Consider the following 18,793-nt stretch of genomic DNA (forward strand, 5'->3'; position numbering starts at 1 on the left):
CCTGCTGCTTGAAGCTTTCCCTGTATCCTCAGAGGACTACCTTGCTGCTTGAGGTTTGTCTTGCTGCTTGATCCTTGGACTTCCAGAGTGACTCTAAGGGTGAGGTGACTGACCTTCTTTTCTGAGCTAGAGGGAGACAACAAGCTCCAGAGAGCTCCTTGCAACTGCACAACTGACCTGTCACATTGGGCCTGGAGCTGCAACTGGATTTGCCTGAACCCTTCTGGCTCTGGTGGAGTGCGTTTCTGATCCAAAAGAGGTGCCTCCCAAATGCCTGGGTCCTTGGCTAGCATTAGTTGAGCTCCTTCTGTGAGAAAGGGAGAAATTGTGATCCTTTGACGTCTTCGCAACCACAAACACCCATGATGACCTCTACTGCGAAGCTCTGGTGAACCCGACTATCTGCATTAAAGAGACCGCCAGTAATGCCCAGCAATGCCATAGCTGCACTTTGCAGTATCGCGCCGATATCCTGCGGTGACCACCAATGTTAAATTCCAGCAACAACCTTCCGTAACACATGACAGGATCTTCGCGCTACAGTGATATCCAACCACAACGCTCTCATTGCGGCCTCCTATACCACCAACTAGTCTCTTGGCAGCGATCTTTGAGAAGGTAACCTTTTCAACAGGACTAACATAGTCCCTGTATCTGGCCCACACCTCATTACAGTTGGTCTGAACTAGTGACTTTCCCATGGTCCAGCATGATCAGATAGCCAACCGTGGGTGGTGCTTTCTGCTTTTAGGCTAACATCTACCTAAATCTTTGATATTATTTATCTCTGGTTCTACTGATTGAATTTTTGTTTCATTTTATTTATTTATTTATTTATTAAATTGGTATGGTATTTTTCTTGTTTTGTGTTTTCAATTTATTACTGTTTATGTGCTGCATAAATACTTTAACATTGCCTCTAAGTTAAACCTGATTGCTTTCGTGCAAGGCTACCAGAGAGTTAAGCATTGGATTGTGGTTGTTGCTTGAGAAGGGTTCAGAGCCCCCTCAACCAAAATCCCAATTTCTAACAATAGTACTCAGTAGTGAGATCTAGTACTTATGTTTGTGTAGTACCATACAGTAATTTGTGTATAACTACAGATCCCAATAATATTTTGATACCAGAACCGACCTTTTTTAAATTCTCTTTAGTTTTAGATTTGTCTATTCTCTTTTTCAAAATTTAATTTGATCTTGCCTCTCTTTTACTACAGTGGAGATGGAACTGATCAAGATGGAGGAACTCAGCAGGGTTGAGGTACAGAGCATCTGCTAAAGAGGGGGCTGAATTTGGGAAGGAAAGCCAAAAAGGTTGAACTCCAGGTATCCCTCTGTAAGAAATTAGGTTGTTGGTTGACTGGGGTGTTAGCCCTGGTCAAGCAACATCCACAGTTCCTGGCATGGTGAACCACAAAAAGTCACTAAATTAACCCATGCTGAACCCTGGGTAGTTTGGCACAAAAGGTAGTGAGTTTTAAGCAAGAGGCAATGTGTAAATGCAGCACGAAACAGTAATGAAGTGAAAACATAACACAAGAAAAATCCCACACTAACGTAAAAAATAAAGTTTATTTCAAAATTATTTAGGATAAAAACAACAATAATATTAAATTAAATTTTATTAAAAACGATCACATAAAAGATCACAGTGTCCTCAGCGGACATCTAGTCATGCGAGACCGGAAACTAGGTGTCTGTGGAAAAGGAAAAAAGTATGGTCTACCATGATCGGATATAAGAAGTGGATTAGGCCAAGTCACTGCTTACTTTCAGACTTTGAATACATTTTGTAAGTGCTGTTGTTGTCAAGGAGCTGCTGGACAAATTCACACTGAAGATTTCTTGATTTTGGACTGAATCACTTTCATGGAAGTCGAAAATCTCCAGTGGTATGAGGCAGGAAGCTGTGGCTGAAGACGGTTTCGGGAGGTCGGATGCCCTTCTGGCGATGTGTTGAAAGGATGTTTATTATTAGTTTCAGTTAGACATTCACAGCTAGAAATAACACCACAATCGAAAATAAGGTCCAGTCAAGTCGCTATTAATTAATCCTTTCTCAACACTTGGTAGCTTGGCTGACAAGCAGTCACGCTTAACTTAGGAGACAGGTGTATAAAGCATTTAATATCAACAGAACAGTAAATATGGGTAACACAGGAAAATTCAACACCAAGTTATGAAAAAAGAGGATATTTTATCATCAAAATGATACCAAAACAACAAACATTAAATGTAGGGAACCAAAGATATGAATTTTAAAAGATTAAATGCAAAAATGTGCTCTCTAGCGTCAAGTCAAAGTCTGGACATAGTTTTAGTTTAAAACTAGCCTGCAAGGCAGGGCTGACTTTATAATGGCAGTAGACACCACAGCAGTGCATACTTAAATGCATTAAGCCCACTGGAGTCTCTAAAGCTACATGCCCTAACATATACTAGGGACTTACAGGTAGGTTGTCAGAACCAATTGTAATTATGCCTCATTATCATACACCTTTATAACAGAGCACTGCAATGGAACATGGGTCGGATATGAGTAGTCAAGTTTTTACCTTCACATTTAGTGCCTTTTTTAGATCTTTTTCTCTCAACATTGAACATCGTCTTCAACCATCTGGTTTTCGGTTCAACGATGGCAGCTTCCTTCAGCACAATGCCTCGATGAGTCTTGGAGGTCCTGTAGGTCATTCTTGAAGTCGAAGAGCCTCTGAGCTTTCAGCGGGGCAAACCTGGAAGTCCAGCGAGTCGCTGTTCTGAGTTGCTGTTCGACGTCGCTGGCTTGCCTCTCATTGTCTAGGTCAGTGAACTTATGAAGCTTTTTGACAAGTTGTCCGAAAGTTTTCAGTCTTCTAGAGCTTCTTCCAGAAGGTCTCTTTTGACGTCTTGAGGGTCCACAACACGAGCAAAGGGCAACTGTCAGTTACACCCAGTGATATGATCTAGAGATTTTGTAGGCACAAAATGGCTAAAGGCAGGAAAATGCACACTTTCCAAAAGTGCCATTTTACATTTTTTTATTACAATTTCACAGATACCAAACATGAAATGCTTATTAGTCCCCAATCAAAAGTTAGCACTTACTAAATGTTAGAAGGCAATCTAATGTTATCCTACAGAACAGTTAGGCCTCACAGTAGTGAAAAACTATTTTAGGAGTTTTCACCACCAGGACATGTGAAACTTAAAAGTGCATGTTCACCCTTTTCATTACAATGCACCCTACCCCATGGACTACCCATGGCCTACCTTAGTGGTGACATAGGCAACAAAACAGACGTTTAAGGCTTGACGAGGGGTTTAAGGGTTGACTAGGTGGTTACATTGCCAAGTCGAATTGGTAGTATAAAACTGTATTCAGGCTACAGTGGAAGACCTGGGACATGTTCTAATGGGCTACTTGATAACTCCTTACACGTTTGGTGTCCCTGGGATCACAAATTCAAATCCTAACTTATGGTGTAGTTGAAATTTAAATTGCAATTCTGAAAATGACACTTCTAGAAAGTTGACAATTTGTTGTCTTAGGCATTTGGTGCCTGCAGCCTGTCTCTGGTCACATGACAGGGTGTAGTTGGCAGTTGGGATTTGTGTATTCCTCCTAAACAGCCACACACAGTGGGAGCTTAGGTGTGACATGATGGGCCATCACTGGCAGGATGAGAGAGAGGATCTGGACATAGCCTCACTTGCACCTGAATAGGGTGTGTCCTGTCAACACATAAAGGGCCTAACCACCCTGCATTGTCACTCCAGCGTTTAGAGCCAGGACTGGGAATTCCTTGCACGTCACAGCCACTGTCTAGAAACTTCTCCCACCTTCCAAAACCTGGGCTCCAGGGTATGGAAGAAGGACCTCATCCACCACCACTTTCGTACACTTGTCGACCAATGGATAATCTGCCATGAAGAAAGACTGCCACTCTGCTGGACTGCTGCACTGAAGGAATTGCTGCCCTGCTGCTATCTGTCTACTCACACCAGGGGAGAAGAACTAGACCTGCAACTTCATCATAAACCCAGAACCCCAGAGTGAATCAAAGGGCAAATCTGCTGGCCTCCTAATCTGAGCCTCAGGGATATAAAATGTTCCCCAACCAGTTCCTGGTTCCAGCTGCAGCGTGTTCCTGACACTCAAGTGGTACCTTTCAGATCCTGTACCCTTGATGTGGCTCAGGTAAAACAAGCGTGTGGATTCTTTGCCACAGTGAAAGGGCCTGTTTGCACCAGAACCGTGCAGGTCTTATCAAAGTTCAGTGCGAGATGGGCCAGCCTGTCTTTTTGCACAGCAAGCATCTATCACCCAAGGAGGACAGCTACTGATAAACTCCAGCCTGCCCGTCTGCGATTCATAGCCACCTCATCACATCACGCCCATCCTCACCAATGGCACTTTCCTTGATGACTGTAACAGAGCTACTGGCTCATAACTTGAGAAGGTAAACCTTCAACAGGTCAAACCTAGGGCTGTATACAACCCACACTGCTATGTGGTTGGCCTAAACCTTTGACTTTGACCTGTCCCAGTATGACCAGAAGGCCCCAGTTGGACCTTAAGGCTTCTAGGAGCTATTTTACTGTTTACTCTTTAAAAAATCATAACTCCAGTTCTACTGACTGGATGCTTTTCATTTTGGTCTTGTTTAATTTATTAAATTATGCTTTCTTTTTCTAACCTTCTGTGGTATCCTTTTGTGTGGTGTTTTCATTGTTTTACTATTTGAAGCACTGCACAAATACTTTATACATCGCATCTAAACTAAGAGTGACTGGTCTGTGCCAAGCTATCAGGGGGGTTGCTTGTGCCTTGTTCTGACTAGGATTATTGTTGCTGCTTGACCAGGGCTCACACTCCAGGCAACCTGTAACCCAATTTCTAACAAAGTAGAGTTCTAATCACACCTGGAGTTGTTGGGATTGCCTGAGTAGTAATGCTTAACCACATGTTCATGACTGTCCAAGAGGTGAAGCAAGGAGGCCTTGAAAAAATGGCGCAGGCAGCTGCCAAAAGAAAAAAAATGGAAGGGACATGGGACCCAGCCCCTGAAATTCCCACGGTCCAGGAGGAAGGGGCGCAGGAGGTTGCCACTCTGGGGCATACTGGGGAAGATATTGCTGCTGTCAGAGACCTGCCTCAGCTAGCTGGATGGCAAATTGAGTGTGGGTCCACCAGGGAGGAGCTCTGTGGAGCTCTAAAAGAGTGCCCAACTGTTAGGCCTCACAACCTTAATGTGATCTTCCCCCAAAGTTGTTGACTTTACCTGTCCTGTTTTGCTGAAATTCATGTTATTTGGCTTTAGCTGCTAACCAGTGCTAAAGTGTGTGTGCTCCCTCCTTTAAACCTGGTCAAATTGGCTCACACCCAATCAGCACACTACATTTACTTACTTAGATGCCCCTAGTAAATTGGTACTATGGCCCTCATTACAACCCTGGCGGTCGGTGTTAAACTGGCGGTAATACCGCCAACAGGCCGGCAGAAAAAAATGGGATTTGGACCCTGGTGGTTTCCGCCATCCAACACCACCCCTTTAATACACCGACCCCCAAGGTGGTAAGGCCGCTGGGCTGGAGACTTCGGTCTCCAGCCCGGCGGCCATCACAATCCCACCCACGGTATTATGACCCTGCCTAGCGCCATGGATTTCTTGCCAAACTTACCACCACAAAAACCATGGCAGTAGACACTATCAGTGCCAGGGAATCCCTTCCCTAGTACTGATAGTGGTCTCCCCTGCCCCCCTCCCCCTCACAATAGTCCTCCCCCATCCTCCCGCTCCTGCCCCCGCACATATACACACCCACATGTGCACCCACATGTGCACACATGCACACCCACCACCACCCACGCATACACACATGCATACCCACACACCACTGCACACACCAACATAGCTTGTTACACACACATGCATCCACAGCACACAACACTCACAATCACTGATTCATGCATGCATCCAATGCGACTCACCCCCGCATGCACGCATCCCAAAACATACATACACACCCCCCCACATACACACAACACCCCCTCCCCGGTTGGAGAACCCGACTTATCTGGTTGCAGGGAGTCCTCTGGCTGGAGACGGTCCGCAGCGCTGCTGTCAGCAGCAGCGTCCGCCAGCAAAACACCACCAGGCCGTATCATTGCTCATGATATGGTTGACGGTATTTTGCTGGCTTGGCGGTGCTGCTGTCAGCAGTGCTGCCTTACCGCAGTCTGCCGCCATGACCGTCGGCGGTGTTCCGCCAGAACTCTGGCAGAATACCGTCGGCAGTCATAATACGTGTTGACAGCTGGTAGCCACGGCGGAGGTATGTTGGCGGCTGTCGCCGTGGCAGTAGGCAGTCAATACCGTCAATGTTGTAATGAGGGGGGGCCTGTAAATCAAATGCTACTAATAGATCTGCAGAACATATGGTGCCAATCACTTAATTTGCCTTTTTAAATCATGTCTCAGGTCTGCCATTGCAGCCTGCGTGCAGTTTTAAACTGCCAGTTTGACTTGCAAAATAAAACTTTTGCCAAGCCTAAACCTTCCTTTTTAATACATATACGTAATCCTCAGGGCAGGCCCTAAACAGCACATAGGGCAGGGTGTAATGTATCTAAAAATGTACAATGTAAATGTCCTGGTAGTGAAAAACTCAAACTTTTGTTTTCAACTACTTCAAGGCCTCCCTCTACCATAGGATAACATTCAATTACTGTATTACTTTTATTAACTGATAACTTTTGATTGGGAGCAGATAGGAATGTCATGTTTTCACCCAAATAAATTGTAATTTAAAACATTCTTTAGTGGTAAAGTCTGATTTTAAGTCAGCCACTTTTAAAAAGTTGTCATTTTCTTTTCCTAACCATTTAGTACCTGCAGCCTATATCCTGAGTCACATGACTACGTGTAGTTGGCAGTTGACCTATGTGTATTTCTCCAAACAATGGCACAAAGTGGGACTAGGTGCTGTCAGAGTGTTCCTGCCTGCCTAACGTGTATTGCAAAGGAGCTGCCTTAGCAAACTCACGAACTTCACAGTAGCCTTTTGTCTCTTCAAATATCCTGGGACCAGGGCAGGGAGGAAGAAAATTCCAGAACCATTTATATGAGGAAAACTCTTCTTCCATTTCATAGCTGGCACCATGTACAAAAAAAATTCTGTGAGACCTACCCATCAGAATACTCCTGGACCTGTGGATACTACAGATAAAAGACTACCCTGCTGCAATAACCTATGGCCCCCACCTTCCAAGAGAAAGCAAGAGTTCTCTCTCTCAACTCTGCCTATTTCGAAATTGAGACCGCTCGTCTTCTGTTGGCCTACCTTTACCTCTGTTGGGTGTTTCCACATTATTACTGTTTATGTGCTGCAAAAATACTCTACACCCTGCTTCTTAGTTATTCGTATCTACTTTTGTGCCCAGCTGCAAAATGGTTAAGCACAGGTGAATGTACTGACTTTTCTGTGGTTCTTCCTGAAAGGGATTTCGGTTGTTGTTTGAGAAGGGTTCACACTGCTGCCAACTAAAACCTCAATTTCGAACACTTTGCTTTTCATTGGCAAGTGTGTGGCCTTCATCAGCTGAAGCCATAAATGTACTTTTTTTACTACTTGGACAGCACTCCATTGGAGTATGTTTTGATCTTCAGAGCATGAGCGTACTCTCTACTTTTCTCTCCCCAGACTTATCCTATGTTTCCATTTACACCAGAGACATTTTAAGGCATCAGCAAAGTGGGCAGTATCCCACGGCCCCACCTTCCAAGAGTAGGCAAAGTTATCTCTCTCTTGCTCAACTCTCCCTGTTTCGATATCGGAACCTCTCTCCTTCTCTTTGCCTACCTTTACCTCTGTCTCTCCTTGCCCATTGTCATCTTGGAGTTTTTGGGGTTCTGAGAACAGCATATTTCGGCTATTTTTGTTTGTCAAGCCATTTCTAAAAATTGGTTTGGAATCAAGTGGGCTACAACTAGTACAAAGGTGGTAATACAATTCAAAGTTTTTATGAAAATGGGGCCCACAAAATATGTTTTGCTTGGGGTCTAAAAAATCCTTAAGACAACACTGACTTCTACTGTTATTTGCCCGGGCTCCTCAGGCCTCTGCTGGAATTAGTTCCTGATCTCCAAGTGGTGCATCCCGGGCCCTGGACTCTGGCTGGCATCATCTGACGAAAGGGAGAAATTCAGACTTTTTTGGCTCTTCCCAACTGCGAATGAGCCTATTTCTGTCAAGATCTTGTCATCCCAATGACTGCCAACATGAAGCTCCTGTGAAGCAGACTCTCCATGTACAGTAACCCTCAGAAATGCCCGACAGTGCAAGATCTGCACTTCACTCTACAGTGACGACAGCTTGCAGTGACAGCCAACACAAAACTCCTTTTACAAGAGTCTGCAATATCCACCTTCATGTTATAGCGACGACCGACCACAATGCTCTCAATGCAGCCTCCTCCACTGCCGACTGGACTCTTGCCATCAGAATTTGAGGAGGTAACTCTTTCAGCAGCGCAAACATTTTTCCAATATCTGATCGCAGTCAGCCTGAACCTATGACTTTTCCCCGGTCTGGTATGACCAGATGACTGCAACTAGTACTTTGTGCTTTTTAGACTCTATACATACTAAGATATTTTAAACTGCATATCTCCGGTTCTATTGATTGGATTTTTGTTGTTTTGGTCTTGTCCTATTATTTATAATTCACTCTAGTTTTCTAAATTGGTGAGGGAATGTTCTTGTTTTGTGTTTTCACATTATTACTGTCTATGTGCTGTTTAAATTCTTTACATCCTGCTTCTTAGTTAACTGTGACTGCTTTTGTGACCAGCTGCCAAAGGGTTAAGAACAGGTGAATTTCTTGACTTTTTTTAGGTTCATCCTGAAAAGGATTTTGGTTGTCGCATGAGAAGGGTTCACACGTATGCCATGCAATTTCTAACACCTTGCTTTTCATTGGCAAGAGTGTGGCTTTCATCATCATCAATTTACTTTTTACGACTTCTTGGCAAGCACTCCATTGGAGTATGAGCGTACTCTCTACTTTTCTCTCCCCAGTCTCATCCTATCTCTCCACTTCCACCAGAGACATTTTAAGGCATCAGCAAAGTGGGCAGTAGCTCCTGGCCCCACCCCCCAAGAGGAAGCAAAGTTTATCACTCTTGCTCAACTCTGCCTGTTTCAATATTGGAACCTCTCTTCTTCTCTTTGCCTACCTTTACCTCAGTCTCTCTTTGCCAGTGTCATTTTAGAGATTTTTGGGGTTCTGATAAAGCATATTTCAGCTATATTTGTTTGCAACCCATTTTTGAAGGTTGGTTTGGAATCAAGTGGGCTACAACTAGTACAAAAGTGTTAATAAAATTAAATGTTTTTATGAACATTGGGCACACAAAATATGTTTTCCTTGGGGCCTAACAAATCCTTAAGACAACACTGACTTCTACTGGGAAGGCATGGCCAGCAATGGGATAGGAAACAAAATGTAGAAGCTCCCCCTAGCAGCCCTAGCTCGACTCCCGAATTCTGAGGGTTTCTATGTCTAAAGTGGGGGCTAAGCAGATTGGAGGATTGCGAGCAATCTGGACCGATCCCTGTAACCCTGTACAGAAAGAAATGATTAAAATTGGCTCCAAAAAAGAAACCACAGCCCAGGCAAAATGTACTGCATTCCCAGATAACAATGCCTGGGCTGTCATGTAAAAGACTTGCACAGCAACTATGAATCAGATGCTGCTAGCTAGAGAACAACAAAGCACACTGGAAGTTGAGGGATAGGAGAAGTGCCCTGCCTTGCACCGACTCTCAGAAGTAATCAAAGCCTGCACAAGGATCCCCAGGTTCAAGCTCAGAAGAACAGAAGGGACAAGATCACATGGCCTAGCCCAGGCACAGTTGGAGCCCGGAAACTGAGCAGGGCGAACTGAACTGAGAGTGGTGTCTTGGTGATGTGCTTGCCTCAAATGATGCATGTAGGTAAAGGGTGCTGATTGGTCACAAAAGCTTAAAGTATGGCAGCAAGATGATATTCCATTATAGCCAGGTGTGGCACCTCCATTAGGACGAAGGCGCATCTCCCCCCTCCCTCCAACCACACACCAGCAGCGGCAGCTGAAAACCTTTAACTAAAAAACAATAATAAACTATGTTTATTATAGTTTGTTTGTAAAATGGGCTGGGCCATGGGGGTGACGAGCAGTGAGGGGGAATGCTCAGCACTCCCCTCCAGAGCACATGTGTATTTGGCCAGCAGTCTTGGCCCGGCCAAACACAAATGCGCACAACGCTCTCTCCAGCCCAGCAACACAGTTGCTGGCCTGGAGAGAGCCTGCACAGGCTCCCAGTCTGCCTGGGAGCGTCCTGGCTGGGCACTCCCAGCCAATTTTGACACTGCTCAGAGCAGCGTCAGGACTGGCGACAGGGTAAGCTGGGAGCCTGTGCCTACCAGTAGCCAGCACAGGAGTGGAGCGGGACGTGGACAGAGGTGAGAAGGTAAGTGTTAATTTTTTTGTAATTAATTTTGTTGTTATTTCCCTATTCCCCCCAAGCCGAGCCTCACCCCTTCTGCACGCTGTGAGCTGCCACTGACTACAGGGGACTTTAAATGGAGAATTAAGTACTTCACATTGATTTTATACCTGCGGTACAGTTTTTGATCTATGTCCAAATCTTGGTCATCCTCAAACAATTTGTGAATAGACTTGAGATCGAACCAAAAACCTTTACGGTCCTAAAGCACTACTGGAAATAGCAGACACTTGATAACAACTCTACATAACAAACAACTGAGACAGAATTAGATTTAACACAACTCACGGAAAGAAATTGGCACATGATCTATACAAGGGATTAATTAGAAGACACTGACTGGGCTCTAATACTGTCATATGCTCCTAAAGTGTAGAGGAATTGTAAGTTCAAATTAATGCAACTCAACATCCTCTATCGCAGTAAATTAAAGAAAATAAATTATCTCCCGACACCAGAATGTCCTAAATGTAGATCACACACGGCAAACATTGTGCATGCTTTATGGAACTGTCAGAAAGTTAATAACTATTGGCAAGGAATAATGGACACACAGGAGGATATGATTGGAAGGGCCTATTTGATGAAGATGGAATGTGACCTACTGTGCTGCAAGCCAGGCCCCGTAAGACTACCACCTGATAGCACCACTAGATCAAAGAGAACTGATTATACAGCGGAAAGGTACAAAAGCAGCTCCAATTGATAACTGGTGTCAGAGATCATAAACCAGGCAAAACTAGAAAAAAAAGGAGAGGAGTAATTGACTCTGGAGACTAATTATGCCTCCCGAAGAGGGGCAAGGAGAATCGCCTCTGCAAAAGCCGTGTTATATAGTGCTTCTAATCGAGGTGTTAAGATGCCCACATATGTATGGCAAAAGCCCTTTTTACCCTTTGATACCAGATACAGGACTGATTATTGGACAGAACACTCTTTGTTGTCAAACTCACACATTCCTGTATTGAGCCATACACCTCCCTCATACTGAACAGGACTTACTTGTTGGGAACATAACACACACCATCAAAGACCTCCAGGGAAATGCAGCCTTTTGGAATATTGTGAAAAGGCAAGATTGCCCTACTGAAAATGATAATTCTTTTTGTTTACTATACGGTTTTGCTAACCTTCCCCTTTTCTTACCAGCAAAATGTTCCCACTACAAAGACACTTTACTAGGCAAATTGATTTGGGGTAAAAGACTGCAATGTGTGACACTGGCAAAATTCCGGTGTGTTCTTGACCAGGGTAGGCTAGGTTCCCTAACTTTAAATATTTTTATGTCACCATCAGGGGCAGCTCCTCCATGAGGGCGGAGGAGCATTGCCACCCCGCCAGCAGCGGCAGCTGCACAACCTTTACAAGGAAACAAAAACAAACAAAGTTTGTTATTGTTTCCTTGTAAAGGAGCAGGGCCACGGGTGTGACATGCTCTTAGGAGGAGTGCTCAGCACTCCTCCAGCACCCCCATTCAGAGCGCATGTGTGTTTGGCTGGCCATCACGGGCCGGCCAAACACACATGCGCACAGGGCTCTCTGCAGCCCAGCAACACTGTTGCTGGGCTGGAGAGAGCCTGCACAGGCAGGCTTTGAGCAGTGTCAGGATTGGTTCGCGAGGCAGGTTGGGAGCCTGTGCCTGCAGCCAGCAGAGGAGTGGTGAGTGGCACGGGATCCAAGGTAAGCTTTTTTATGTACTATTCCCCCCCTGCTTCCCCCTGCTGCCCCCTGCTCCCCCCGCGCTCGCTACTCGCCCCACCCCCTTTAACACCCGCGAGCCATGACTGATCACATCCATTCCAATGGCTAAGCTAATGGCTGATAAATATCTGTCTAGATAATACTACCACCACAAGTAAGCAAGGGCATCTGAAGGATGCTCAGAGATGTTTTTGCCTTGTGAACTGACTCTATGAGTGAGGTCATCTGGCGTAATTCCCTCTACCATATTTACTCATAATTACCAGAAATTACTCATAATTATGCATAAGTGAGCGAGAAGAAGAATCTAGCATTTAGTGCTATTGTTTTAGTGGAAAGCGCATCCTCATGTCAGTACCTTGCAAAGGCAAGCTACAGTCCTTTGACAATGCTTATTGATAGCAGTCACTGGTGTTTTTCAAGGGCTAGCTTACTCAGTGTTGCGTACTTTAAATCTCATACAAAGTAACAATACTGCTAGTCATAAAACCCCACTCCTGATACATGTTGAATCATTCCATTCTGTGATCTGGTATCGAAAAAGAGCACAGTATTGAATTTTCTGACCATATATTTTGATGGAAAGAACTTCTCTGTGATCTGACGATCCCAATGAGGCTAGCCTGATTTCATATTGTTTTGTACTTTAATGATGATGGCATTGCTTGGTACTGTGTTGTAATATGTATTTGTTTTTGCTCACATTCACAATTACCCCTTACATTCCATCACAGAACATCGTACCCCACACGTACAAGTTTTCAGACTGGGACTTACTGAGGAGAGTATTTCAGCCACAGCAACAGTGCCACCGTTGTACGCTACTTATAAGAATTATGAATTTGAAGACTCGACTACCAAAGAGATGCGTTCAGGTGATTACAGGCCGATTGTGTGTTCCCATCACTATCTGAAGTTCGTACATGCTAAATAGTTCCTGGTCATAGGCAACTAGGCCGGACTGGGCATGGAGTTCCATTACTTCCTCATCTGCTTCATCAGCCTAATCATGACTTATAGCTGAAATATTGATAGCAAGAGTGGGCAAGGAGAGAAAGGTTGTTAAAGGAAGAGATTGCAATTTCTACTCCTGAGAATGAAATAGGGAGAGCTACAACAGAAATAAATGCCATCAAAGAAGGTGCAATACGAAAAGCCTGGGAGGAATCAGATGTATTTCCCAGGCGTAAAAGAAAAAATTACTGATAAAATGGTGACAGACCATGAACCAGAAACAAATGACTCAACATACAGCATATGAGACCTATGTATCCAACACACAGAGTAAACATCTGTATACATCACAGAAAATATGTGAAAACGGGGTCAATGTCATAGATCATAAGTTAGATGAAGTCAGCTGCACAACAGAAGGATGGGTCGAACACATTGAGTAGAAGAATAAAAGATCCAGTTTGTTGAGTATAAATAGATGGGCCATACTCAGCAAGTAGAAGAAAGATGATTCAAACCCCTAACCAATAACCAAGAAAGTAGATGAATGTAATCAACTATGATTCTAGTCCACAGAAAAAGTGTATCCACCCAACGGTAAGCGAATTAAACAGGATCCAGATATTGGGTACAACCCTGTTAGAAGACAAAAAGTAAATCCAAACCATGAAGTAGTGCTGCACTAATCACACCAATACAGTTTAGTTGTCGTCATAAGTAGCATAGAAATATGCCACAGCATCAAATGATTAACTCACTGGGCACCATGACAGTTGAGTACAAATTAAAAGCAATTTCCCCTACCTCTCCACAGGGAAGAATCTTACTCCCTCCCATCTCCTGTAGCTCACTGTGTCACTGGAATTGAGGTGGGGTAGAGTTGTGGGAGAATATAGGGTTCTCTTTGTTTCCTGGTTTTCCCTCTGGTCTGCTGAACGAAGAAGAGGAGTTTGGCAGAGCTGAGTTAGAATCAGGGGCTGACTTCAGCTTCCTCACACAGCCCAGGCTGTGTGTATACTAGCAACTGTCAGGGGCACACAGCAGCAACTGTGAAATGAACTGATGCGTCAGAGGCACACTGTTTTTTTATTAATTAGGACATCCCACCCTTATGTGGTGGAACTCTCCATTAGCCTTTTAGCTCACATGGCCTTTTGACATCAAAGGGACAATAATTATCAAGTTGACAATGGTGATGTATTAAAAGAAGATAGCTGTTTGCTTCTGAAGAGGTGAACTCTAATCACCTGTTCCTTGCCCCTGGGTCCAGAGGGGAGTAACATAGGTTAATGCAGATCTCTTTAAGTTCATTACAGCCTATTGAGTCCGTGGCCTATTATTTACTTAGAAGCATAAAAAGATTAATGCTGCACTTAACACTATTCGTTCTATTGATTGGATTTTTGTTGTTTTGGTCTTGTCCTATTATTTATAATTCACTCTAGTTTTCTAAATTGGTGAGGGAATGTTCTTGTTTTGTGTTTTCACATTATTACTGTCTATGTGCTGTTTAAATTCTTTACATCCTGCTTCTTAGTTAACTGTGACTGCTTTTGTGACCAGCTGCCAAAGGGTTAAGAACAGGTGAATTTCTTGACTTTTTTTAGGTTCATCCTGAAAAGGATTTTGGTTGTCGCATGAGAAGGGTTCACACGTATGCCATGCAATTTCTAACACCTTGCTTTTCATTGGCAAGAGTGTGGCTTTCATCATCATCAATTTACTTTTTATGACTTCTTGGCAAGCACTCCATTGGAGTATGAGCGTACTCTCTACTTTTCTCTCCCCAGTCTCATCCTATCTCTCCACTTCCACCAGAGACATTTTAAGGCATCAGCAAAGTGGGCAGTAGCTCCTGGCCCCACCCCCAAGAGGAAGCAAAGTTTATCACTCTTTTGCTCAACTCTGCCTGTTTCAATATAGGAACCTCTCTTCTTCTCTTTGCCTACCTTTACCTCAGTCTCTCTTTGCCAGTATCATTTTAGAGATTTTTGGGGTTCTGATAAAGCATATTTCAGCTATATTTGTTTGCAACCTATTTTTGAAGGTTGGTTTGGAATCAAGTGGGCTACAACTAGTACAAAAGTGTTAATAAAATTAAATGTTTTTATGAACATTGGGCACACAAAATATGTTTTCCTTGGGGCCTAAAAAATCCTTAAGACAACACTGACTTCTACTGGGAAGGCATGGCCAGCAATGGGATAGGAAACAAAATGTAGAAGCTCCCCCTAGCAGCCCTAGCTCGACTCCCGAATTCTGAGGGTTTCTATGTCTAAAGTGGGGGCTAAGCAGATTGGAGGATTGCGAGCAATCTGGACCGATCCCTGTAACCCTGTACAGAAAGAAATGATTAAAATTGGCTCCAAAAAAGAAACCACAGCCCAGGCAAAATGTACTGCATTCCCAGATAACAATGCCTGGGCTGACATGTAAAAGACTTGCACAGCAACTATGAATCAGATGCTGCTAGCTAGAGAACAACAAAGCACACTGGAAGTTGAGGGATAGGAGAAGTGCCCTGCCTTGCACCGACTCTCAGAAGTAATCAAAGCCTGCACAAGGATCCCCAGGTTCAAGCTCAGAAGAACAGAAGGGACGTGATCACATGGCCTAGCCCAGGCACAGTTGGAGCCCGGAAACTGAGCAGGGCGAACTGAACTGAGAGTGGTGTCTTGGTGATGTGCTTGCCTCAAATGATGCATGTAGGTAAAGGGTGCCGATTGGTCACAAAAGCTTAAAGTATGGCAGCAAGATGATATTCCATTATAGCCAGGTGTGGCACCTCCATTAGAACGAAGGCGCATCTCCCCCCTCCCTCCAACCACACACCAGCAGCGGCAGCTGAAAACCTTTTACTAAAAAACAATAATAAACTATGTTTATTATAGTTTGTTTGTAAAATGGGCTGGGCCATGGGGGTGACGAGCAGTGAGGGGGAATGCTCAGCACTCCCCTCCAGAGCACATGTGTATTTGGCCAGCAGTCTTGTCCCGGCCAAACACAAATGCGCACAACGCTCTCTCCAGCCCAGCAACACAGTTGCTGGCCTGGAGAGAGCCTGCACAGGCTCCCAGTCTGCCTGGGAGCGTCCTGGCTGGGCACTCCCAGCCAATTTTGACACTGCTCAGAGCAGCGTCAGGATTGGCGACAGGGTAAGCTGGGAGCCTGTGCCTACCAGTAGCCAGCACAGGAGTGGAGCGGGACGTGGACGGAGGTGAGAAGGTAAGTGTTAATTTTTTTGTAATTCATTTTGTTGTTATTTCCCTATTCCCCCCAAGCCGAGCCTCACCCCTTCTGCACGCTGTGAGCTGCCACTGACTACAGGGGACTTTAAATGGAGAATTATTGGACAGAACACTCTTTGTTGTCAAACTCACACATTCCTGTATTGAGCCATACACCTCCCTCATACTGAACAGGACTTACTTGTTGGGAACATAACACACACCATCAAAGACCTCCAGGGAAATGCAGCCTTTTGGAATATTGTGAAAAGGCAAGATTGCCCTACTGAAAATGATAATTCTTTTTGTTTACTATACGGTTTTGCTAACCTTCCCCTTTTCTTACCAGCAAAATGTTCCCACTACAAAGACACTTTACTAGGCAAATTGATTTGGGGTAAAAGACTGCAATGTGTGACACTGGCAAAATTCAGGTGTGTTCTTGACCAGGGTAGGCTAGGTTCCCTAACTTTAAATATTTTTATGTCACCATCAGGGGCAGCTCCTCCATGAGGGCGGAGGAGCATTGCCACCCCGCCAGCAGCGGCAGCTGCACAACCTTTACAAGGAAACAAAAACAAACAAAGTTTGTTATTGTTTCCTTGTAAAGGAGCAGGGCCACGGGTGTGACATGCTCTTAGGAGGAGTGCTCAGCACTCCTCCAGCACTCCCATTCAGAGCGCATGTGTGTTTGGCTGGCCATCACGGGCCGGCCAAACACACATGCGCACAGGGCTCTCTGCAGCCCAGCAACACTGTTGCTGGGCTGGAGAGAGCCTGCACAGGCAGGCTTTGAGCAGTGTCAGGATTGGTTCGCGGGGCAGGTTGGGAGCCTGTGCCTGCAGCCAGCAGAGGAGTGGTGAGTGGCACGGGATCCAAGGTAAGCTTTTTTATGTACTATTCCCCCCCTGCTGCCCCCTGCTGCCCCCTGCTCCCCCCGCGCTCGCTAATCGACCCACCCCCTTTAACACCCGCGAGCCATGACTGATCACATCCATTCCAATGGCTAAGCTAATGGCAGATAAATATCTGTCTAGATAATACTACCACCACAAGTAAGCAAGGGCATCTGAAGGATGCTCAGAGATGTTTTTGCCTGGTGAACTGACTCTATGAGTGAGGTCATCTGGCGTAATTCCCTCTACCATATTTACTCATAATTACCAGAAATTACTCATAATTATGCATAAGTGAGCGAGAAGAAGAATCTAGCATTTAGTGCTATTGTTTTAGTGGAAAACGCATCCTCATGTCAGTACCTTGCAAAGGCAAGCTACAGTCCTTTGACAATGCTTATTGATAGCAGTCACTGGTGTTTTTCAAGGGCTAGCTTACTCAGTGTTGCGTACTTTAAATCTCATACAAAGTAACAATACTGCTAGTCATAAAACCCCACTCCTGATACATGTTGAATCATTCCATTCTGTGATCTGGTATCGAAAAAGAGCACAGTATTGAATTTTCTGACCATATATTTTGATGGAAAGAACTTCTCTGTGATCTGACGATCCCAATGAGGCTAGCCTGATTTCATATTGTTTTGTACTTTAATGATGATGGCATTGCTTGGTACTGTGTTGTAATATGTATTTTATTTTGCTCACATTCACAATTACCCCTTACATTCCATCACAGAACATCGTACCCCAGACGTACAAGTTTTCAGACTGGGACCTACTGAGGAGAGTATTTCAGCCACAGCAACAGTGCCACCGTTGTACGCTACTTATAAGAATTATGAATTTGAAGGCTCGACTACCAAAGAGATGCGTTCAGGTGATTACAGGCCGATTGTGTGTTCCCATCACTATCTGAAGTTCGTACATGCTAAATAGTTCCTGGTCATAGGCAACTAGGCCGGACTGGGCATGGAGTTCCATTACTTCCTCATCTGCTTCATCAGCCTAATCATGACTTATAGCTGAAATATTGATAGCAAGAGTGGGCAAGGAGAGAAAGGTTATTAAAGGAAGAGATTGCAATTTCTACTCCTGAGAATGAAATAGGGAGAGCTACAACAGAAATAAATGCCATCAAAGAAGGTGCAATACGAAAACCCTGGGAGGAATCAGATGTATTTCCCAGGCGTAAAAGAAAAAATTACTGATAAAATGGTGACAGACCATGAACCAGAAACAAATGACTCAACATACAGCATATGAGACCTATGTATCCAACACACAGAGTAAACATCTGTATACATCACAGAAAATATGTGAAAATGGGGTCAATGTCATAGATCATAAGTTAGATGAAGTCAGCTGCACAACAGAAGGATGGGTCGAACACATTGAGTAGAAGAATAAAAGATCCAGTTTGTTGAGTATAAATAGATGGGCCATACTCAGCAAGTAGAAGAAAGATGATTCAAACCCCTAACCA

General features: G+C 44.4%; 1 protein-coding gene across 1 annotated transcript in view; it reads left to right on the plus strand.

The window, feature by feature from the left end:
• The window catches only part of LOC138284401 (mucin-5B-like), a 1,991,087-nt gene that overhangs the window by 1,816,458 nt on the left and 155,836 nt on the right, over window positions 1-18,793 (plus strand). Inside the window, exons 32-33 of the mRNA XM_069223138.1 lie at window positions 12,965-13,105; window positions 18,047-18,187. Coding sequence (XP_069079239.1) covers window positions 12,965-13,105; window positions 18,047-18,187 — 282 coding nt within the window. The remainder of the gene's footprint in view (window positions 1-12,964; window positions 13,106-18,046; window positions 18,188-18,793) is intronic.

Source organism: Pleurodeles waltl, chromosome 3_1 (genome assembly GCF_031143425.1).
Source record: "Pleurodeles waltl isolate 20211129_DDA chromosome 3_1, aPleWal1.hap1.20221129, whole genome shotgun sequence".
NCBI classification, from domain to species: Eukaryota; Metazoa; Chordata; class Amphibia; order Caudata; family Salamandridae; genus Pleurodeles; species Pleurodeles waltl.